Source organism: Lonchura striata, chromosome 1, assembly GCF_050655825.1.
Source record: "Lonchura striata isolate lonStrDom1 chromosome 1, ASM5065582v1, whole genome shotgun sequence".
NCBI classification, from domain to species: domain Eukaryota; kingdom Metazoa; phylum Chordata; class Aves; order Passeriformes; family Estrildidae; genus Lonchura; species Lonchura striata.
The window spans coordinates 32767985-32791032 of NC_140703.1; the positions used below are offsets into that span (position 1 = coordinate 32767985).

At 45.8% G+C, this 23048-nt stretch overlaps 2 protein-coding genes across 19 annotated transcripts in view; one reads left to right on the plus strand and one right to left on the minus strand.

The window, feature by feature from the left end:
• Positions 1-13416, plus strand: part of TCAF2 (TRPM8 channel associated factor 2) — a 29692-nt gene extending 16276 nt beyond the window's left edge. For 12 of the 13 annotated variants that reach the window (XM_085573463.1, XM_085573491.1, XM_085573496.1 and 9 more), the window contains 3 exons: positions 1547-1786; positions 3621-3958; positions 5505-13416. In XM_085573463.1, the coding sequence (XP_085429589.1) occupies positions 1547-1786; positions 3621-3958; positions 5505-5750 (824 nt within the window). In that variant the 3' untranslated portion in view covers positions 5751-13416. The remainder of the gene's footprint in view (positions 1-1546; positions 1787-3620; positions 3959-5504) is intronic. The other variant, XR_014953311.1, reaches the window with a different exon arrangement.
• On the minus strand, positions 1256-18110 carry LOC110480829 (C-type lectin domain family 6 member A). 6 transcript variants are annotated; one of them, XM_085573734.1, is made up of 9 exons: positions 17939-18110; positions 16945-17034; positions 16400-16492; positions 15196-15347; positions 14849-14976; positions 13402-14575; positions 11288-12638; positions 8864-9031; positions 1256-7884 (listed from the first exon to the last, which is right to left on the minus strand). In XM_085573734.1, exons 1-6 carry the CDS (start codon positions 17973-17975, stop codon positions 14416-14418), a joined length of 660 nt encoding a protein of 219 aa, XP_085429860.1. In that variant the 5' UTR covers positions 17976-18110; the 3' UTR covers positions 1256-7884; positions 8864-9031; positions 11288-12638; positions 13402-14415. The 6 variants fall into 6 exon arrangements, with proteins under 6 accessions (XP_085429860.1, XP_085429854.1, XP_085429865.1 ...); XM_085573728.1 differs by having other exon boundaries at positions 11288-11482; positions 12481-14575; XM_085573739.1 differs by having other exon boundaries at positions 11288-14575; positions 16945-17031.
• Between the last annotated feature and the right edge of the window lie 4938 nt (positions 18111-23048).

Sequence of the window (23048 nt, forward strand, 5' to 3'; positions counted from 1 at the left end):
GAAAGGTGGTCCTGTGCTTAGGAAGATCTTAGAAATACTTGGATTTAGGAATATCCAGATTTATTTTCCTTACTATGTTGTCCTCTGGGATTCCCATTTTTTTACTAACTTTTAAGAAGGGTGGAAGGGAGGTCCCTAAGAATCACCAACCTATCAATCAGCCTCAGCTCTGTGCCTGGAAAGATCATGGAACAAACCCTCCTAGATGCTATACTAAGGCATGTGGAGGACAGGGAGCTGATTTGGAACAGCCAGCCCTTCACCAAGGACAAGTCCAAGGAGGATGGGGACAGACCCTTTACCAGGACAAGGGGCAATGATTTTAAACTAAAAGAGAATTGATTCAGACTATTTATAAGGAAGAAATTTTTTACAATGAGGATGGTGGAACACTGAAACAACTTGCTCAAAGAAGTGATAATGGATGCTTCATTCCTGGAAACATTGAAGGTCAAATTGGGAAAGGCTCTGAGCAACCTGATCTAGTTGAAGATGTCCCCCCTGCTCATAGCAAGAGGGTTGAAACAGGTGACTTTTAAGACCACTTCCATCCAAATTATTCTACAATTTATGAATCTCTGCTTCTGGGTAAGCCACTTAGCCTGGTACGTGGCTGGGAGTAGGTGAAAGAGCTTTTACAAAATGGGCAGGGTTTGTCCATACCCAACATTTCATGGAGCTGGAGTTGTTATTTCTGATGGAAACTGTTGTGCTTGGGAGAGGAAGACTGATCACTGCCATGGCAAAGCATGCTTTGTGCTCTGCCTGCTTTACTGTGCCCTCATATGGCCGTCTCTAGATCCTACAAGACATCTCTGCTGAATTTCCCATGTTCCCAGCAGTTCTCTTCTCTTCTCTTCTCTTCTCTTCTCTTCTCTTCTCTTCTCTTCTCTTCTCTTCTCTTCTCTTCTCTTCTCTTCTCTTCTCTTCTCTTCTCTTCTCTTCTCTTCCTCTTCCTCTTCCTCTTCCTCTTCCTCTTCCTCTTCCTCTTCCTCTTCCTCTTCCTCTTCCTCTTCCTCTTCCTCTTCCTCTTCCTCTTCCTCTTCCTCTTCCTCTTCCTCTTCCTCTTCCTCTTCCTCTTCCTCTTCTCTTCCTCTTCTCTCCCTCCCCTCCCTCTCCCTCTCCCTCTCCCTCTCCCTCTCCCTCTCCCTCTCCCTCTCCCTCTCCCTCTCCCTCTCCCTCTCCCTCTCCCTCTCCGCCAGCATTGTTATGTGAAACAGCAACTCTGCTGGACAAAAAGAAATGAGACACTGGAGAAACTTGATGCTTCTTGTTCTCTGATACAAAACAGGGATCTGTTCTTGATATGCTACTCTGTTATATGCCAGTCCTTTTCTATTTCCTACCTATTAAAGAGCCTGAGGAGGCTTCCCAAGATCATTTTGAGGACTGGCTATTTAACAGCCACCACCCGCAGTCATGCAACTACCACATACTCATTTCCAAGAAATTTTCACGACCTGGTCTCTTTCTCTGAGCTAGACATCTGTGAGCATGCTCAAGAGTCAGAATTGTGCTTAGCTGATTTTCTGTGTTGCTGCTGTAGGGGAGACCTGTGAAAAGCAGTGGGAGGCCTCTATCCGGCACTACCCTGCTCCCTGGGCAGAGCTGGCTGTTGAGAATCTCATCCTGACGGTGCCTTCCGACAGCATCCGCCACATGGAGAGCCCACGGCCGCTGCTGACCCTGTGGAACAAGATCATGGTGGCGATAAGCAAGCTGGCAGCTGTACCAGCAAAATTCCCGAGGCCAGAGAGGATTGTAACAGATGTCCAGATCTCATGTGGTAGGTACAATGCCATATGGCCTTCTCCAGGGCTACGAGGCGAGTGGCCTCTAGCAGCAGTGTCTGTTCCTTCAAGGTGATTTTGCTAAAACCAGACTGGGAACATATGTGAGGTGTTAAATGACTGTGACCCTTGCATATTTGTGAGCTACTCCATCAGGGTGAAAATGTGGTAAGGCAGGGCTTGAAAAACTTACTGACCTTTCCAGATGCCTCCCTGCTCTCAAAACTGGTGGTGTCTCCTCAGCTGTTCTCCTGCAGGGGTGTGTTAAGATGCAGAGTTGCTGACTGCAGTGGCTTTAGCTCACGTGCAGTTATCCATTCTCCCTCCTGAATGCACTGCAGAGCCAGTACAGCTGGGAAGCAGTGACCTGATTTCTATTTTCTCTCTGGCTCAGCCACAGGACTGTTCTCATGTGTTCAGTGATGACTTTTAAACCTCTGTGTGCTACTTGCTGGAGGTGGACTCCACAAAGGTTATTGTGGGCAAAGCTTAAAGATGTGAGCCTGAGATGATGGCACTGTGGAAGCAGATCCAGCATTGCTGTCAAAGCCCCAGAGTGTGTCTTTTTGTAGCTGATGTTCCCCCACTCCAGCTTTTCCAGTTATGAACTGAGTGCCTTCAATCAAGAATCAAATTATATAGTAAACATGGAACTTTGCTTAGTTTATCTTTTTTGGGGTTTTTTTAAATGGTTAAATTCATCATCCCACAATGAGACAAGGGTTTGGCATGAACTCTGATGCCCTAAACTTTTGCTAAGCTACGATGGAAAAAAACTGTGGCACATCTTGGGAGTGTTAGGTTCTGCTATGCTGAGCAAATGCCAGTTAAAAATATCATAGTCTACAGACATAAAATTTGTTTTGGCTTGAGTGGACTAAATGGTTTCACTCACATTTCTGGATCTGAACTTTTTTGGTGCTAGTGATTGCTAATTGCATATGTTCCTCTTATTAAAAGAGAGGAAGCTCAAAATCATCACTAATTCCTGAAGAAACTAGTTCCAGGCCATTCACGTTCTATGTTCACTAGTTCCTGCAAGAAGGGGATTGCCATTTCTGTTCATTCACCAGGCTCCCTGGTAAAGAGCTGCTTATACCCTGCTACAACAGGTATCTGAATCTGGGGGTATTGCTCTTGCATGAAGTTTTGGAAATCTTCCAGGAGGACCAATGAGGGAAGAAGACACAAAAGAGGCATAAATAAAATCTCTTGCAGTGCATGTTTCTTGCCTAGCAACCTGCTGGGAAGTTGTTTATGGAATAGCTGTCCTGCAAGGCAGAGAACAGGCATGTATGACAGTCTTTGTAGCCCTTAAGCATGACAAACTGTGTTTTCCATGTGTCTCATCCACACCAGTGACCACTGGAGTGCAGGCCTGCAGTGTCCACACTCTACATAGGAGCTCTCAAGGAGTGCCATGGTGCTCACCCACATTATTGCATGGTTGTGTTGGTGTTGACTGTGCTCAGCCTGTGGGAGTTCAGGTGTGTTCTGGGCAATGGTCAGGCTTTTCTCCTCATCCTGAAACCTCAACTTCAGTCCAGCCATGGGGGAAAGCAGGCAAAACTGCACTTAACCGATGGTTTAGTCCTACCTTTACTTGTTTGACTGTTGTAAAGGTGGCCATCTGTTAGGGTGAAATGTGATTTATTATATCCTTATGTCACACTGGGAAAAGCTGGTCATTCGTGGTAATAAAAAAAGTGTTATTTGTGAGATGGAGGAAAGGCACTAGAGAAATTTAAAAAAATTACAATAATAATTTACATCTAAGAAGCACTGAGGTGAGCACTTAATGGCGTGTGTTGCTACCTGTCTCTCCTGCAGGCTGGATGCATTCTGGCTACCCCATCATGGGCCACCTGGATTCAGTGCAGGAGATGTTAGACGTGAAGCACATGCAAACCACTGGTCTTTGGGGTCCCATCCATGAGCTGGGACACAATCAACAGCAGCAGGCATGGGAGTTTCCCCCTCACACCACAGAGGCCACGTGCAACCTCTGGTCTGTCTATGTTCACGAGGAAGTGCTGGGCATTCCCAGGCATCAGGCCCATCAGGCACTCAGGCCACAGTGCCGGGAGGAAAGGATAAAAGCCTATCTGAAGAAAGGTGCTCAGCTAAAGGACTGGAACGTTTGGACTGCTCTGGAGACATACCTGCAGGTAACAGGGAAAATGTGTGTGTGTTTTAGTGCAGTCACTGAAGCCTGTGTCAGAGCGATGTCTGCAGCCTGGTGGTGACTGTAGCTGTGAAGCCTTGTAAGTGTTTGATTACTGTCAGGGTTTTTCTTGGGGCCCAGAAAGCACCTGAGAGGTAAACAGGTGGAGTACCTAAAGTTGGTATCTCCTGAAAACCTTCTTTTGCCAGACTTGGGCTTAGCCACTCAGGGAGATAGCTCAGTGCAATGTACTAATCTTTCTCCCTGGAAGAGGAACAGGAACTGCTGCTTTTTATACAACATGGGAAAAGGAGGATCAAACTTGGGCACAGCTCTTAATCAACAGCAGATTTCCTGTGGGACGCTGGGCTAGTTGTCAAAAAACCTTGGCACTGTAAAGTGTCTAGAAGAGCCAGGATTTGAGCAGTCTCCTGGTGAGTTAGATGGCCTTTAAAAAAATTTAAAGACAGGAGGGTGTTCATACCATCCAGTGCACTGAGTGGAGCCAGTGTAGTTCATCAAGTGGCAAGAGGATGGGCTCAGCCTATGCTCCTGCACACAGAACTGTGGTTGAGAGTCTAAACATGAACCCTATCCTAGACAGATTAAAGTGCATTCTCTCAGGAAGCATGCAAGAGAGATTTCCCCCTTTCCATTAATCCTCCTAGAAACTATTAGCCTAATGGAGAGAGCACTCAGCCTGATTTTAGCTAGGAACTGCAAAGCAGATGTCCATTATGATGGCTTTAGCTACTGACTGTTGTGAGATGAGTGTCCCTCAGCTCCCTTGTCTGAGAGCTCACACGATTCATATGAGGAAAAGAATATTTACTGGAGGAGAACTGCTCCTGACTTCTCCACATCCCAGAGAAGCATCTGCATTGTCAAGCTGAAGAGTCATCCTCTGGGGATTTTTAGTGCAACAAATAACAAAATATTTATACAGAGGGAGCAGTTTTGAGGGGAGAAATTTTCCCAAAATATCTTACCAGTTTGGCCACTGCCTCACTGCCTCACCCACGCCTGTAGGCTGGGATGTCTCATCTCCTGCCTGATTACTAACAGGACTGCTGGAATAAATGTGGCATGAAAGAACAGCTCTAATTTTGCAGCAGCAGTTTTCCTGTATGAACTCCTTTTGTTCTTATCCTTAGGCAAAGCATGCCCTGTTCATAATCTCTCCTTCCCATTTTCTCAATACTCCTTGTTCTCCTGTGCCCCTTCTTTCCAGCTATTCTGTCAGTGTCCCCTCTGATACTGTTTTCACTGTCTCCAAAGCAGCAGCTTATATAATAGGTTGCTGAGACTTCTAGCTACTCCCAATGTATCTTTGATTTCTGTCTTGGGAGATCAGTGTAATGGGGAGATATTTTTCTACTTTAGTGCTGTTAGTTAGGCTCTGAAGCCTGAAAAGCTTAGATGCTTTCATCTAAATTTACATTCATTCTAAAAGACACTGCAGACACTCATGGAATTTTCTGCCATTTATAACACAGGAATAATGCCAGTGAAATCATAACATAACTGTACACTGTATTCTTTTTCATCAGTTGCAGGAAGGGTTTGGTTGGGACCCCTTCATCCACATCTTCTCTGACTACCAGAAAATGTCCACGATCCCAAAAGACAACACTTCTAAGATGAACTTGTGGGCACAGAAGTTTTCTCAGCAGGTGAATAAGAATTTGGCTCCATTCTTTACAGCCTGGGGATGGCCTATCAAGAAAGAGCTGTGTGTGGAACTGTCCTCTCTACCCAGCTGGGAACAGGATCCAATGAGATCCTATAAAGCATAAAGGAAAACTACCTAAATCTTGGTTCTTATACTAGCTATGGCCTATCTTTTTCTCCTTGTGTGCTACATGATAGCTCACTATGTGCTTGGATTTATGCTGCATTCTTCAGCTTCTTGCTGCCAGTGGAGGCCAACCCCAACAGAAGTTCAACAGGGATCAGCAACTTTGCTGATCAGCAGATCACCTAAGCTATCTTCTGAAGGGTTAAATAATCAGTGAACTTTGTTCCGGTACTTCACCTCAGAATGAATGTAATTCTCAGCTGGTTTAATTCCTACAGAAACTTTCTCTGATTAAATGGAAGTTTTCTGGGTGGAGCAGTCCCTGGACCAGTTTCAAGGACTTTACCATGGGAATAGAGATCTTCAAAGCAAATAGTAGCCTCCACAACACAGTTGTATTCTTAAGTTATAATCTCAGTAACATGAGATTCTCACACTTATTCACAATTATTTCACTAAAATCCCTAATTTTTAATTCCTCTTATAATGCAGAATCTCACAGCACCTGCTGTGAAAGTGGCCTTATAATGCATATATACAGGCTATGTAATGCATAGTTGATACTGAAATGCTGTAGATTTCTTCCTACATTCTATGACTGTGTGACCCAGCATCTATGTTTATGTGAACAAGTCAGTTGTAAGTTTTAGCTGTCCTTCAGCCATAGCCTAACAGCAAGATACATGCCAAAGAAGATGAGAGAGTGGAAACAGGGAGGTGACTTGATTGTAGTCAGTAATGGTTTCACTCGTGAACTCATCAAAGGTTAAAATACAGGCACTGACCCGAGAGCCTGAGGGAGCAGAGAGAAGGAAAGACAACAGTTCATCAAGACAGAGGACCAGCCTTTTCAAGGTGCAACAAAAGTTCATGTTTCTCCCAGCTCTTCCATAATTGCTCAGTTATTGTGGCTTTTGGGAAGCATGTTAATGCTTAGCCTAAGAGCTCACTAGTCCCAGCCTATTCCTTATGTATCAGTAATAAATAAAAAAAAAATCACTGTAGCCTTCCAGGTTTTGTATGTGATCCTATTTTCATGTCTCAATGCCCAGTAAAAAAAAAAAGCCTAAATAGAAATGACCTAGATAGAAGTGGCCTTGGTGATTAAGTTGTTCAAAGTTGAAAAAAACCACTATGGAAGTCTCTAGTCTGTGGTGTGGCCTCATATATATCATAGTGCCAAAGGAGAGCACATTAGGGCAAATATCAGTCACGATTAAAGTGGCTGTGCAGCCTCCATTCTTCAGCCTTGGTAAGTGGTCCCAAAACCTAATTGTAGTAAAGAGGCATTTCTGCATTTATGGCTTACCCATAATTTCCTGATTTTCTGGATGTTTTCTTTTTTGTGGTCATGTGTGTAGAAAATGTCAAAATACATAATGTCCCAGGAAAGTCTTTGCATTAAGCTTCACATTTCTTAGCCCAGAAAGTATATTGATAAGACCTTCAATCAGGAATTAATCTCTTTCCATGTTCCCAGTATAAACATGTCTGAGACACCTTTAAAGTGGCTTGATATTAAAAACTGAATATCATCAACTTCCAGCAGCAGCAGACGTGGGGTCGCCAAAGACAACTGGAGCCCTTGCCAGCATCCCAGGATCTCCCTGTGATTCAGTAAAACACAGTTACATCCAAATTAATTTATTATTTCTGAGGCCATCCAAAGGGGTTTACCTGTGGTGATTGTCCTCTTTCTTCGCATTTAAAAGTTCTTTTTAAATCAGCTGCCTTTTTACACCTGAATGTTGGATTAGGGGGAATTGACATCTCTGCCTGGTACTGAACCGTCTGCCAGTAGTGGCCCCCTGTGCTGAGCTGGCCACTAGAACATCACCCTGACAGTACCAGCTGCTGATGTACACCTCATGGGCAACCCAGAGAAGCTGCTTCCCATCTGCATCAAGGAGATGGATGGAACTCGCAGAACAGCAACCATTCCAGCAACATTTTCCAAGGCCAGAAAGGATGGTGGCAGATGTCCAGATATCTCATGGCAAGTATAGTAACCAGGACATTTTGTCTGTATCTGTGATGGATATTTGTAAGGGAAATACACAAGTAGTAAGGTTATCCGAGGCCACGCAGATCCTCAAATCAGCAGATCAATTCCGCCATATCCAAGAAGACTGCTGGAGAGAGTAAGAATCTTCTGTAAATGTCAAGAGCTTGTATGCAAAAGTAGCATATTCTGCTGCTGAATTTGACACTAAAGCCCAGTGAAGGGAGGCTGGCCACCAAATGACGTGTACCATGTTATGTTGATCTTGTTGCTGTGGGACTGAATTTGTGCTAATTGCAGCAGAGAGAAGGGAAACACAAGTAGCTGGTTTAGGCCGGACAAAGGAGATTTTGAAACTTGAATTAAGGCATGCAACAGACATATAGGCAGCCTACTGTGTAATAAGACCCTGGTGTTAGCAGGCATAGGATTGCTTCCATTAGTGGGAAAGTGAGGGCAATGGTAGGGGGAAGAGTTGGTTCTAAGCAGCATTTTGCTGTCTGTCATTTAAGAAATCTGCTGTTTAAAGACCATTCACTAGGCCAGTGGAACTGAAGTTTGTTATGGGTGGTGAGGAGGCTCCTAAAGGCCAAGTCTCAGCATTATTTACAATTAATCTTTGTTCAGGTATTGCACCTTTCTCAGTAGGCTTGGCAGGTTCTTTCAGCTCTGTTTGACTGCAGCACTGGAGGTGTTTTCTACCACTTTAATTGATAAATTCATCAGCTGCCCAGGCCACCACTCAGTAATTAACAGCATCTTGACTCACGTGGTCAAGTGAAGCAGTGATGGTGGCCATCAGCAGCAAATTCTACCCAAAGCTCAAGTGAGCTGTGGAATAATATTCAATATTTCCATAATATTCAATATTCAATAGTAAAGAGCTACTTCATTAAAACAAACTGACAAGAATCTGCCTTCCTCCCCAAAAAACAACAAAATAAAATGAATCCCAGTTCACTATTTGCTCTGTGGTACAACAGACACTGAGGGCACAGTGGAGGTGGCTACTCCCCCAGGGTCGGTGGCCAGGAGCCAGCTGCTGTAACACAGCCAGCAGGACAGCTGGGGACCAGCCACAACACCCGAGTGAGGCAAGCAGGACACACCTGGCACAGGATCCAGGATCTAGATTGCTAGGCAAGTCTTCAGGGATGAGGAAGATCCGAGGTCAGGCATGGAAATCAGTCCTCAGGTCAGTGTTGGGTCCAGTGGGGGTGACCAAGGTCAGACATATTTCACTGGTTGCCTGGCAGGCCCATTGTGATGAGGCACATCTGAAATCAAGTGAGGAAGACCATGGATCTGCAGGTAAATTAAGTTTGCAACACATTTACAAATTTATTATTTTAATCCAGGGAAGCTTTTCTCACTTCCTGCAACCATTTGATCCCTTCCCCAAATCATCTTGTCTGTTGACTCTTAGTCTCCAGCATTGTGTATGTGTGCCAGCTCACAGGACTCCACAAATCCAAATCAGTCAGTCCTGATCTGTCTCTGAGTGGCACACTTCAGCAGGAGAACCAGGGCTTCAGGGAAAAGGTTTTGAAGCAGTCCTCAAAAAATGTGCTTTTTTTGAGTCATTTGTGATCACATCACAGTGCAAATCTCACTGGTCTGTAGAATGCATTGGTTTGAGATATAATAGTGAACCACATCCTTTGGGAAGTACCAAAGATGACTTCTGATCACTGAGAATTATTTTTCTATTTCTTTTTTCCCTAATACTACATTTGAGCCAGTCTTTCAGAGTTGTGGTGCAATACTCCACTCAGTAGCAACCAGGGTTAACTGGTTAACTGGACAGTACAAATATCAGCTGTGCAGTCTCTAGGCAGGGAACCTGCATTTTCGTGCTGTGAGAAGAGTCTTATGTATTGTAAGTATGAAGAGATATTTTAAATATGCATGGAGAGGTGGGTTGATATTTTTTATCAGTCTTGTTTTGAACACTTGTAACAGTTGGGGAAAAAAAAGAAGTAGGGATCAAGCCTGTGAGCACAGTCCTGCCCTTCAGGATGAAGAGCACTTATATAAGTACTTGATTTTTGGTTTTGTGTGAATAGTGGACAGATGAGTTTGTTGAATAATCTGATGTTGTTAAAGGGCTGCTTTGGTTCTTCAGTAGGCATTTAAAATTTTGAGGGCAGCTACACTTTAAAAAAAAAATGCCCTGTGAAAAGATCAATAACTGAATTCAAGACACAATTTTGTTAAGAATGCAGGTAGAATAATTCTTAACTTCCATGGATGTATTTTGTACTGTATCACTTGTGATTCATGGTTACAAGAGGCCTTTGGATAGGAAGCCTTCACCAAGATATTTTCTGAACACCAAAATATGACTGAGCTCCCAGATGATGATGACTCAAAAATGAATCTGCAGGCAGAAACCTTTTCATATCTGGTCAGGAGGAATTTGACTGGTTTCTTTAAGGCCTGGGGATATCCAGTCTGGGCAAACCCTTCCCAGCAGCTGGCTGTTTCTTTCCCCATCTGGTCAGATGATCCCATGAAGCAATATATCTCCTAAACAGGTTTTGGCTCATGAAAATGTGTGATTGTCTGACCTAAAGGCAGTTCTCTGCAGTAGTTTTAAATGTTTTCTGAATAGTGTGGTGTTCCAATGAATCTGAGAAGCATCTCTGCATTGTACATGTGATAGAAGAGTTCGTTCTTGGCTTCCTCCCAACTCTGCCCTGTGTGGGTCCCACTACTTCCTTTCCTAACAGGAGTAATTTTAACCACAGAAGGGGAAACATTGGCTCTCTTATTACCAATGAATCCAATCAACCCCTTCCCATTTTTTATTTTCTCTATTTATCTCCAAAATGTTCTCTGTTCCAGACTTTGATTTCAGGTATGCAAAGTTTGTTGATATTTAGGAGAAGAGTTGGAATGGCGGGGGGATGGAATGTCACTTTAAAAGCAGAGACACGTTAGGACATAATAAAGCTGGAAATAAATGGAAGAACTCAGGTGAAATTATGGCTATAGCCATGAGAAATGAGGATGATCATTTAAAGGAAAGCCTTGATGCACTGCACAGGAGAGGCCTTGATGAGTGTTTAATTGTTCTGAAAGAGGTTGCCTTCATGCTCTGCCTTCAGAGCTGGCAACTGTGCAGTGAGAAACAGCTGCTTTAGCTCATGTCAGAAGCAAAAGAGTGCTCGGGCAGTGAACTTACCTCCTTGATCCTTAGCTAGAGTAAATTTGCAGACATCTAATGCATGTAAAATTGTGGCAACTCAGTCTGCATGAGGATCTAAGGCAGCAGGTGCCTCACCTAGCAGGAGTGAATGTCATGGGAGGAACACAGCACTGGGGTGTATTTACAGTGGTCTGTTTTGAGCTCCAATCTAAACAACCATATACATGTCCAGCTCTTAAATGCTACAGTGAATTTCCCCTATGTTAAAACATGGACTATAGCACAAGCCAATTTTTATGGTGCATTTTGAGATCCTGAGTGAAGCAATTCCTTGTCTTTTGGCTATGTTTTCTTTTTCTAGTGAATGTTACAGAATTCTTACCTTGCTGTAAAGCCATCAATGCACCACATGGGACTGCAGTGACAGTCAGAGGCATCTCCTCCTGATCTCATGCATGTAGATCACAGTGACACCGAGAGAGTGCTAGTGACTTGCTGTGAGCAGGAGATGGTGCTGAAGTGCTGGACCTCATGATCAGCTGAGGCATTTCCAGGAGACCAGCAGATTGTCCAAAAGCTTGTCAAGATAAATGATTTATAATTAAGCAGCAGGATGTGAAAAACCTTGTTCAGGTATGTGAACTGATTCCATATAAAATAAAAATGTGGTTTTATTCCCTTGTAACCAAAGGCTAATAAAGGCTAAAAGCATAGGATTTGTCTTAGACAACTTGAGATAAACAAAGGATAACCAGCATGAACTGCACAAGTGAACAACTGGGGATTGTGGATCTCTTGGATAATAAGAACCTTGCAAGGGAAACAGTACCTGGGTTAGTACTAATGCCTTACACAAGACTGCTTAGGAAATCATTTTAGAAACACTAAATTTTGAAAGACAGAACAGACATGTGTCCAGTGCCAGAACTTCTTAAGATGCCATTTCTCTCTTTTATTTCTTCCAAACAACAATGTATGCTCTTCATCTGGGGTCTAGCAAGAAAAGATAAAAGGAAATGAAATTTTAAAGGAAAAAAAAAAGGATAAAGGGGGAAACAGTATGAAAGACAGCAGGAGTGCAAAGAAAATAAAGACATGGAGAAATAAATGTTGTGAGGGAACATGAAATAATCTGAGGTGGGATAAAACAGAAAAAGAAAAGGAGTAGAGGTGTAATTCTCTGCTTTGTCTAAAAAAGAAGAACAGACACACTTGGAGGAAAATTTAAATCATTATAATAAATAGTGTCTGCCAAGAAAAACTTATTTTTCACTTTATTTCATCACTTAGCTTGGCAAAGATCATAATTTATTAGAGAAAGTCAGTCATATCCTACAAAGGAATACTCAGCTGTTAGAGCTAAACATAAAGAGAGCAGCATGCTCAGTGAACAGATGTAATTAAGAAGTCTGACCATAAGAATCAATGCTGGATGCCCTTCCAAATGGCTCTAATTATGTTTTTCCAGCTGAGGACAACATCTCAAAGACTGGGCAGCATGAGCTTTCTGGAGGAAAACCAGCAGCTAGCTCAGGTTTGAACCATGAGAGAATTTTGCTGCAGCAGTCAGAGTACCTGCACTCAGTGTTGTGTGTGTTCTCAGAAGTGAATGTCACTATTGCTCCTTTCCTCAAACCCAAGTTCCATTCCAAAGCAAAAGTTAATGTGCCAAGGAGTGGTAATCATCCACGTCTTGTTCGGAGAGGCAGCTGGGATGTGGCCAAGATGTCCACCTGAAAGCAAGGACTGCAAGTGTCATCATGAAGAATGCTATTCTAATAAACTTTTTGTCCTCCCCACCCAAGCCCTGGGTTCAGTATGCAGGAATGTCCTTCTGAAGCTTTCTGAAAATCCTGTACTTAACTGTCTGTCATCACCTCTGCCTCTTGCTGTGGCATCTGCTGCCTCCTGAATCAAGCCAGACTTGAGGGGTAAAGACTGATTCTTATCTGTTGGAGATGGGGACCTCCATCAGCCAAATCCATATTGAGGAGGGGATCAGGAATCTCCCTTCAGCAATTCTGTAGGCAAACCCAGGATCATCTCCCAGGATCCCTCTTTTGTCATGACTCTCAAGAAAAACTTTGTTGTCCAAATTTGGGGAAGGGAAACTGTTTCTAGCAAGTTACGTGCATTTTCTTGCAAACCAATCTCCTGGTGTGGGTTTTGCTCTGCCCCATCAACTTTCCAGGAACCAGAACTGCAGCACCCCTAAAACCACTTGTAAAACATTGGTCACTCTCTGCGTGTCTTATCTGCCTCTTTTTCTTCCTCAAAACCTTGTTGCTGAAAGTTCCAGAACTGAGCTGGGGGAAATCAAGAAGTCCATTGCAATGTTTGGGTTTGTGGTCATGTTGCACAGAAAATAGTTTTCTCCATTGTGAAAGAAACTAGGAAGCAAACACTTTGCAACAGCCAACCTTTTGGTCCAGTTGCTAAACCAGAAACCTGGAAAATACACTTCTTCAGGCAGAAATTACAAAAATTTGTACTCACATTTTTCATGGGGAACTGATTTTTCAGGTTGTATTTTTAGTTCCAAACTGGAAACTCCCAGTTCCTCAAAGGATGTGGATATCATTGATGTGAGGAGGAACATACAGACAGGAATTAGGGAAATTTTAGGGAAGCAGAATGCTGCTCAAGACTTCTGTGTATCTGACTTGCAGTGATGCCTCTGATAGGGGTCTTCCACCCTTCTCTCTCATTAGAAATTTTTCCTTAGGAGACTCCATTTTTTTTCTTTCTTGTTACATTTTCTTGCTTTCTCTCCCCTTCATTGCCATACCTCATCCTGCCACATCTCAGCAGAATCTCCAACATCTATCATTTTTTCTGCTACATCCTGGGCCAACTGGCTGGCACTGAATACTACACAGCCTGCTCTGTTTCTGTCTTCACAAATGATTCTCCAAAGTGTTCAGGACCTTTCTCACATGCTCTACAGATGAACATTACATTGTTCCTGCTCCCAGCCAGTCCAGCACACTCAGCAATATTCTCATCTACAGCTGCTGTACACTGAAAAGTTAAAACCTCTGTGTTGGGAAGCTGGACTGTGGGAATCCGGGACACATCACTCAGAAAATATCCTCATGCAAAGAGCAGAATTAACATTTATTATTTTTTTTTAATTAATCAACACACCATGTGCTGAAGGAGAAAGAAACACTACAGCCATGAATAACTTTTCCCTTCAGAGGAAGGACAAGGACACTCCACTGAATGCTCTTCTTTCAAATTCTGCCTCAGCGATTTGAAGGACAAGTATCCTTTCATGTAACAGTGATGGCTTTTTCCACATCATTGAGATACTGGTTGGACCAGGAGGCAAGGGAAGTGATGGAGAATTAGGACCTTTGTTTCTGAAGAGGAGAGTGGAAAGGTTCACAATAGGTCTTTAACATCAGTCTGAACTATTTCATCCAGGACTGATCTCCAGCTTGTAAAAGATGGAGGGGCACAGGCTGGGAACTGAGGTACTTTGAAGCTCAGATTTTATGTCCTTCCTCAGAGAAGCTTGACTGCCTGCTCACAAATTCGATAGCAACTTGTGATGCAAAGGATATTATTCCAGTTACTGTAAGTGTTGGGGTCTCCTTTTCCCTTGACGTGAATTGCAGCACATTTTTCTGCAAAGAGTAAATTAGGCTCCCCAGGCTTCCAGAACCTGTAAAAGAAAGTTTCTTTATTGGAAATGCACTACCATGCTTTACAGTGGATGTGGAGTCACCTCAAACAGTTGTGAAAGAGAAAAGGAAAGTCACTGTGCCAGAAATTAGGAGCCATAGTTTTGAATAGAAAGTTATGTAAGTTTTCGGACTTGCAGAGCAGCTGAAGACAGAAATACACCTCTGACAAATACCTGCCTTACACAATGTATTGGTCTCTTGGACTGAGGGCATGAATTTTAGGCCTCTCCTCACTTCACCAAGATACTCACGTGGCTGTATTTTCATATGGAGTCTGATCCACCCACTGCCACCCATTTTTGTAAGCAGCTAAGCCTATGTAGTATTTTGTTTCATAGCTGTTAGTAACTTTTTCTTTTATCAAGTTGAAGAGGAACTCCTGGAAAAAAAGCACAATGCCCATGAGGGGCAGGACTGAGCACAGAGTGTCATCAGGAGTCCCCGTGGGCTGGGGCAGGTGGCAGAGGGGGCTGGTGCTGCAGAGGTGCAGACAGGACCTTCCCCCTCCCCTGCAGGACACGGAGGGCTCTGAGTCCCCTCCAGGGCCCAGCACTGTGTCTCTGCCTGCTTGGTCCCTCTCTCAGCCCTGTGCACTTACCTGCTCTGCCTTGCTGGTGATCACCACCAGCTGGGAGCCCATCCCAGTGCAGTTCTGTGCACTCTCAGACCATGACATCGTGTCAGAGGACAGGAAATAGCAGTTTCCTTGAAACCTTCTCCAGCCCTTTGGGCAGCAAGTCCAGCCATCCACTGTGGGGGAAAAAAATCCTGCTTTTGAACAAGATGTGCTGTCCTTCATGGCTGTGAGTTCAATATAGGCTCCCAGGTGTTAGGTGTGGGGTTTGAACTGGACAAAGCCTGGACAGAGATAAATGCTCTCTTCTGCTCTCTAGAAGTAAAGCTGTCAGCAGCCTGGCAGGCTCCTGTCCCAGAGCCCCTGCCTGAAGGGGTCTCTTCCCTTTCTCTCTCTGTCCTGCCATGTCCATGCAACCTCTCTTTGATGAGAGACATGGTTTTTCTGCCTTACCGTTCTTGAGGGAGCAAGATGGGAAGTAGTTGGCTTGCGCTTTTCTAGAAACACTTTCATCAGAAAAGAATTGTCCAAGCTCTCAGCTCATGCAGATTCAGAGCCTGACAGCAAACTGCTCTGACAGCCTTGCTGCCACCACAGGCAGTTCCTTACACAGGCAGCTTATCCAAGAGATCTGCCTTATGCCCAGAGTCAAATGGTGCATGAAAAGCTACAGATATGTTCTCACAAAGGTTGAGGCAGCATGAAAAGAGATCTCTGACCTGAGTTTGAGAACTTGCACTACCAGCATTCCAGCACTCCATATTACCATCATTTCATGTGTGACTGCAGCTCAGCTCCCCAGCTCTTCTGAACTAAACATCATCCTCCCTCCACTGTCCCTCACACTGACCATCATGCTTGTGTGAACTGGCAGTGAGCCAGCACAGGGAGTGCAACTGGATTGAGCCAGCCAGTATAGAAGCACTTTCATCTAGATCATAGACTAGACTTGCAATAGAGGGGTTGTGTTAGGGGAAGAGTAGGAAGGTTGGTCAAGTGCAGGTATGGAATGACCCACCCTCTTTCACCGACCTGGAGCATGTTTTCATAGAATTCTAAGTAAAGATGTACAATAGAGTGTCTTCTTACCTCAATTCCCCAGATTCCTTCTTTAAAACAATCTACTTGTGACTGACAGTACTATTCCCCACCTCAAAGGTTGAGGAGGAACCAGACAAAATTTTGGTGAAGTAATTTTGTTACTTCTGAGGCTCTCAGAATCCCTCACCTTTCTCTGCAGAACTGCTGAGGACACAGTACCACTCTGTAGAGTTCTGGAGGAAAGTCTTGTATGGGCCATAGCTTCCATCAAGTAAAGCCACTGAGAAGAGAGGAAATCAAAGCAAAGTGCTACTGTCATCCTTTTCACCTCGTGCATGAGCAGCCTGTGCTATCCTCCCCCTTCTGCTTTGGAGCCCCAAAAGAGACCCTGTTATGTTAATAAGTGATGAAATATGGATTGAGCAATGAGGTAAGAACAGCAAGCAACTTCTCCCATTACCAGTCATTCCTTCACTTGGAAGAGCTTCTCTCACCTCAGATGGCTGAGAGACTCACTTGCCCAGCTGACAAATCTGGATTAGAAATCTTCTGAGGATGAGGTGAGGAAAGGGAAAAAGAAGTCATGGGATAAGCTAATACGAGTGGAGAAGCCTGTTTTGGTGAAGCCCATTTGCCTGCAGGCAGAGGAACTAGGATATGGGTTTTCCACCTGACCAAGGGCAGCCACCTGAGCCATTCATCCCAAAGGAATTAAGACACCCAGGAACTCACCAAGGCAGATGGTCACAAGGGCAGCTTTGATTGGAAGGACAAAAATAAGGAAGACCCAGATGTTCAGCCAGGGGCAGCTTCTCTCTTCTGCTGGCGATGAAAAACACAAAGCAAGAGTGAGAATGCCCCAGCCCAGAGTTAGAAGCAGGATAACGCCGGGGGCTCTGTTCCCCAACAACCTCCTGCCAGGGACTGGGGAGCCCCACAGGTGCTGGAAGCATGTCCTGCAGCCTGACCCTAGCAGTGGCTCAGACTCACAGAGTACAGAAACACAGGGGCAGCCCTGAGGCTGCTTTTGGATTTCCCTGTTTATCACAAGACCTGCCTGTATTCTGCCCAAACCTCACTCCCCCTTTGTCCTGCCAGACCTCCTTTCTCCTCAACACATCTTCCTTCTTGCCTTCCATTACCCTGTCACTGAACGCTCTTTCTGGATCTCCCTCCTCTTCCTCTCTCTTCAGAGCTTCTTTCTCTCACTACCTGGATTTTGCCTCTGTACCGTGAGCCCCTTTCTGCAGTGGCACAGTGCCCCAAAGGAGTGAGTGCCCAGCTCAGGGTGTGCACAGCCAGACACACAGAGGGATTGTCTGCACATGAGGAAGAGGCACTTGGGAGCTCCTGAGAGAGCCCTGGCCGGTTTTCCTTGGAGACACCAGAGGTGGGAGCAGGGACTTGTGCTCAGCAGGATGCAGAGAGCTTTAGCAGAGCAATCACAGAAGGACAGCACCCTTCAGCCCCATTGTTTACACACACACCACTGAAGGGAATACCAGGGCACTCTCTGCCTGGACTTCCATTTCCTCTGGCTCTAGAAAAAAGTCATTCTGCCAGCCTGGGCACTGCCCAACTTCCCTCAGCTGTTTGCTCTTGTCCTAAGCCCCATCCCCTGGTAGGAGATCCAGCCACCACCCCATGCCCAGGATCCATCCCAGCCCTGTCTTTCCCACAATTCTTTTGACAGGAAGAGAGAAAAGAAGGAAAGTTTTGGGGTTACCTGCACTTCCAGGACTGATTCTCCCTTGGCTGTTCATTATCTCTACAAGAGGATCACCCTTCTCTAAGGGTCTTTGTTACCAGTGTGGCCACAAACAGCCTTCCTCCTGCACAGGGCACCTCCCACACTGGTGTACCCCACAACACATGGAAATTGGGGAATTTTCATCATTTCCCTGCCAGGACATTTCACAAGATGTTCATTGCAACACAGAAAGTCACCAAGGCAAAGGAAAAGAAATGAAGAGGAGCATCTCTGCAGCTCACACAGTCTCCCTTTGCACAGTCTCATGCAGTTTCGCAGGACACCTTTCTGGTGCTGCTCTCTCCTGCTGAGGGTCCATGTGTGTGGAAATACATGCACAGGCAGGTATATTTGGCATTTGCTAGCAAAGGGCTAAACCCACTGAGTACAGCCTGCAAATTCCCATTTGGGAGCCAAAAATGAGAGGAAAGCAGATCTGTGACTGAGCCTGTTGAGTGCCCATGTGCATCCTGAGCCCAGAGTTCCTGATCACAACAGAGAACTTGCCAACACTGTTTTGATCTAATGGTGTTTTGATATAATTCCATTAGAAGGGAGGCTGTGGCTTTGAGCAAAGGGGTTCAATATGACCTGGCATTGTGGGGCAGAAGGATTGCTAGGCAGTGCCAGAGTCCATGCACATGACAGGTCATGAAGTCTCCCTTGGTTGTGACTCCAAAATCTGCAGGACATATGTGGAATTGACTGAGATGTTCCACCAGCTGTTTCCTCCATGTGGAGAGGAATGCATGGGTGCAGAGACACAGGAATAGGAGAGCTCATAGCAACAGCTCAGGCATTTCAGCTGAAGCTTCACAAGATCAGTGCACAGAGCTGCTTACAAGTGAGGACAAGCCTGAGCTCTCTGTAGAAGACATTCTCTGATTCTGTTATTTTGTGCACAACAGGCTGCAGGCAGGATCAGAACCTACATTTGTAACCATCTTCATGTAACTAATGTTCACAAGCTCTCACCCCACATGGAACCACGTTAACAAGACTTGTGTGACCTCCAGTCTCCCAGCAGCCCCCCAGGAAGTGCAGCTGCAAGAACACATCCCCTTTGTGGAAGCAGGGGTTCCCCTGGTCCCACACACTTCCTGCTGGAGATGTAGGGTACATGAGTATCCACAGCTCTTCCAGCAGCCTGTGAAGCACAGGTGAAAGCACAGGCTCACCTTGTCACCCTGCAGAACTGTGGGTCTGTGCCTGCTGCACCGACTGGGGTCACCCACGGCACTCGGCTGCCAGGGAGCTTCTTACAGACAGAGGTGGCCAAGTTGCAGAACAGCCTGGGCTCAGTGGCCCACTTCCTTCCCACTTCCCTCTCCTCTCCCTCTTAACTCCTCTTGCTTCATCTAAAATTTGTTTTCAGGCTGTTTCTTCTCTGCCTCAGGAACCTTTCCCTAATGCCCTGGTTACTGTTAAGCTGGTGGTCATGGTCTTCTTTCACAGCAGTGGTTTGAGGCAAATGCCCCCTCAAATAGTGGCAGCTATTGAATTCACACAGCTGTTGGCATGCACACTCCTCTTTTTATCACTTGCTGCTGCCCAGGCCATCTGAGCAACATGAGGTGGGATGGGTAAGGCTAGAGAGGGTTCCAAATACAAAGACCAGCAAAGCGTGCTCTTGTTCAGAAATGAACTTGGTGGAGGACATTCTCTCTTTCTCAGTGGCTGATGACAGTTTCTCCATCAACCTGAACCCCCTGAGCAGTCCTGCTATCCAGTTTTCTGGAATTCCAAATGATTTGAAGGGAAAGACTTATCTGCAACACTGACATAAGGGCAAGTAGCCTGGAAGGAAACACTAACAAAGCAAAAGGCAGAAAGCACAGCACAAGTGCTAGCAGCAGGGTCAACACAGGAAGAGAGAATTAATCCCAGAGAAAATTGCTGCTACTGTGTGTGGTTGTTTTGCCCTCTCACAGCCTGAAACCAGCCCCAGAGCCCCAAGCCCCAGCAGTGTGTGAGGGCAGCTCACAGAGGCAGCTGTCAGGCTCTGCGGCTTGTGCTGCACTTTCTGAACTTTGTTTGCAGCAGGAAAAATGAAATAAATCCAGGAGGACACTGCGGGATCATTATCATGGAGCTTTATGAGAGAGGTTACGGAGGACCAAAGGATGAGATGGGCTCTGCTGGATCTCACACTTCCCAATGTGGCAGAAATGTTGGCAAAGTAGAGGTTGGGTGCCAGCTTATCTGCAGTAATTCTGAGATCTTGGGATGCCAGGATCACGTGAGCAGGCAAAAAGCAAAAGCCAGGATCACAACCAGAGGGTTCAGGAGGTCAAACACTGGCCAATTAGAGTATCTGTTTGCAAGACTCCCTTGGGAAGACTCCCACTTTGATGATGTGTTCTGCACTGATCCCCACCCTGTGGGAGCCTGCGTCCTTGTATTCAAAGACATCTTCAGGCAATATGTGGAATCAACAACTGAGAGAGCCTCTCCAGCCCATTGTGCAGCACCTCTAGTTTCACGGGGGCAGCAATAGCAGGACACAGAGTGCCCAAGACAGAGAGGGAATATGGCCTTTTTTCTGGAGAGTCCCCAAAGGCATGGGGACAACGCTGATTGTTCCTCAGGCAGCTGGCCATATCCCTGACCAGGTGTCCTAGTAACTGACAGGAAATAGCCAATCTCATTGTAAAGCCAATCTTTGCCAGGCAGGAGTAACTGAGAGAAGGTTCCTAGGCCTTAACAAGGCACCTGAAGCATCTTTGGGATGGTCATCCTTCACATGAAGAGAGGATGAGTTAGAAGTGTTCAGACCAGAGACCAGAGGAGGGAGGGATGGTACCAACTGCCTGACCATCTGTCTTCCAAACAATATTCCCTCTCAGCCAAGTGGGGATGCAGGCTTCGGTATTCATACTCATTTCAAAAACCCTCTGTGTATAACTGCTGGTCTCCCCGTTGTCCTCAGGATGAGGTTTCCTCCATCAGGCATTTTATGCTTCTGCTTCAGATATCTGGAGACAATGGCTCTCATTGCTGTAGGAGGTTGTTCTAGCCCTGCTCTCCTGCTGCCTTCTGGAGGATTACAATACAGGCTCCACCTTTCACATTAGTCAGCTCCCCAGAGCTTCCGAAGAGGAGACGCATTATCTTCCAACATGGCCTCGTCAAGTCTTGCAGGGAGGGAGGAGTATCAGCACCTGGGGTCTCAGGGCTCAGAGGGATATGGAGACAGAGTCTTGCAGATCCTGATTCATCCCAAACTCCCAGGATGACTCAGCCTTGTTCTCCTCCTGCCCTGTTCCCATGGGCATCAGTCCACGATGAATGCAATCCTGCCTTCTTCCTACAGCCAAGGAGAGGGGACTGTGTCCAGACCCAGCAGGGGCTGCTGCTCAGTGCAGGCTGACCCCAGGAGTGGACACCCAGCAGAGGAAGCTGCTGGTCAGCTCTGGCCTTCAGGGACTGTGCACCTTCAGCTGGCTGCTCCCCAGCAGGCCTGACCCTGCTGTGCTGGGCTGGCTCTTGTGTGGAGGAGGCAAGAGAGGAAATGTGCTCCCTGTCCTGCTTGTGTGCCAGGAGTTATGGCAGAGGGGAGGCCTAAAGGGGATCCTGCATGGCAAAGCCAGAAATGTCAAAGAGCCTGGATAAGGAGTTCCCCTCGGGGCAGACCCAAGCCCAGCACCCCAGGCTGGTGTTGGGAGAAGCTGTGCACTGCAGGGTGTGGTTTCTAGGTGTGTGGATGGACAGGCCCTCACTTGCAGGGCCAGGAGGATGTGCTGTCACTACTACGCATCCTTGAAATGACAGCCTGGTAGGCCAGGCAGGAACTGGCTCCATGAGGGCTCATCTCCTGCATGTTTCAAGAAGAAAGTCTCACCCCAGGACTCCTGTGCAGGAAGAACTCTCAAGGAAGATGGAGAGGCATTCTATGAAGTGAGAGGACACAGTGGGATCACAGAGGAGGAGCGCCACTGCGTTTCTTTTGCTCCCTATCCTGTTTTTCAGGCTGTGTTCAGAAGGAGGCAAAGCATGGACTATTTCATTCCACTCATCCAAAGACAGAACCCTCTGGGGAGGAAAAGGTAACAAGAAGTCAAAGAGCAGAAATTGCCATGAAGACTTGAGAAGGGACAAGCCAAAAGGCCAGGAGACAAGCTGGGAGGACAAGTGATCTGGGAACTAGAGAAATTAGCTCAAAACCTGGGAAGAATACATCGCTGAAAGGCAGATACATGCAAATACACAGTGAAGAAGAAAGTCACCATGCAAATAAACTCTGAGGGAAGTGGTTAAAATGCTGCTTTGCAGGGACGAACTTGACCCTGATAAAAGTCCCCAAACCAGAAAACCTGTCTGGCAGTGGGTCTCCAGGGGAGGCACATTGACTCTGGGTCTAGAAATGGGACTTACGGGTACTGAAGGAAGTTGTATTGTGCTCACAGGCAGAGAACTGGGCTTAGGCAGAGCCAGCAGGGAATGAGAGTAGGCTGAGGCAAAGAGACAAAAATTACATAAAGAAATAGGTTAAGTAGAAGATGAAAGGAAAAGTAAGGCCTGGAACTGGGAAGAAAGCCGTGGAAGAGGGGAGAAAAATGTCTGGCCTAAAGAGGCTCTGAAGAGCACAGTGGACATATTCCCACCACAGGACTCCAAGGGATATGAACTCAAGTGGCGTCAGAGAAGGAGTTAGTTCTGCATGAGATACACATCTGCACTGGGAACCTGGAGAGGACCAGGACACCAGGAAAGGGAAGGGAGGATATTTGCAGCATGGCACTTCTCCAGTTCCCTGGTACCACCACAGGTCTCAGCTGACAGCTGCTTTCTCACAGCTGTCTGTGACACTTCTTCACATCTGCTTGTGTTATTAAATGTATCCCATGGAAAAAAGTCAAATCCCTAGAAGGGTCAATACTAGAGCAGAGGAAATAGCCATGCTGAGAGGGACCTCCTACACAAGAATGTCATGATAGGGCAAAGGGGAATGGCTTTAGACTGAAAGAGGGCAGGATTCCATTAAATATTAGGGAGGAATAGTGCTTCCTTCCTAATATTTAGGAAGGTGAGGTGGTGAGGCACTGGAAACCAGGTGTCCCTAGAGATGTGTCCTACCTCCAGTATG

Bases quoted from the DNA above. Each gene is read 5' to 3' on its own strand.
- LOC110480829 (XM_085573734.1), bottom strand. From the start codon at position 17,975: ATGAACAGCCAAGGGAGAATCAGTCCTGGAAGTGCAG. The intron at 15,348-16,399 runs GTGAGGGATTCT...TTTCCCCCACAG, and splicing joins CAGCAGTTCTGCAGAGAAAG to TGGATGGCTGGACTTGCTGC. The intron at 14,977-15,195 runs GTAAGTGCACAG...CTTTTTTTCCAG, and splicing joins TCACCAGCAAGGCAGAGCAG to GAGTTCCTCTTCAACTTGAT.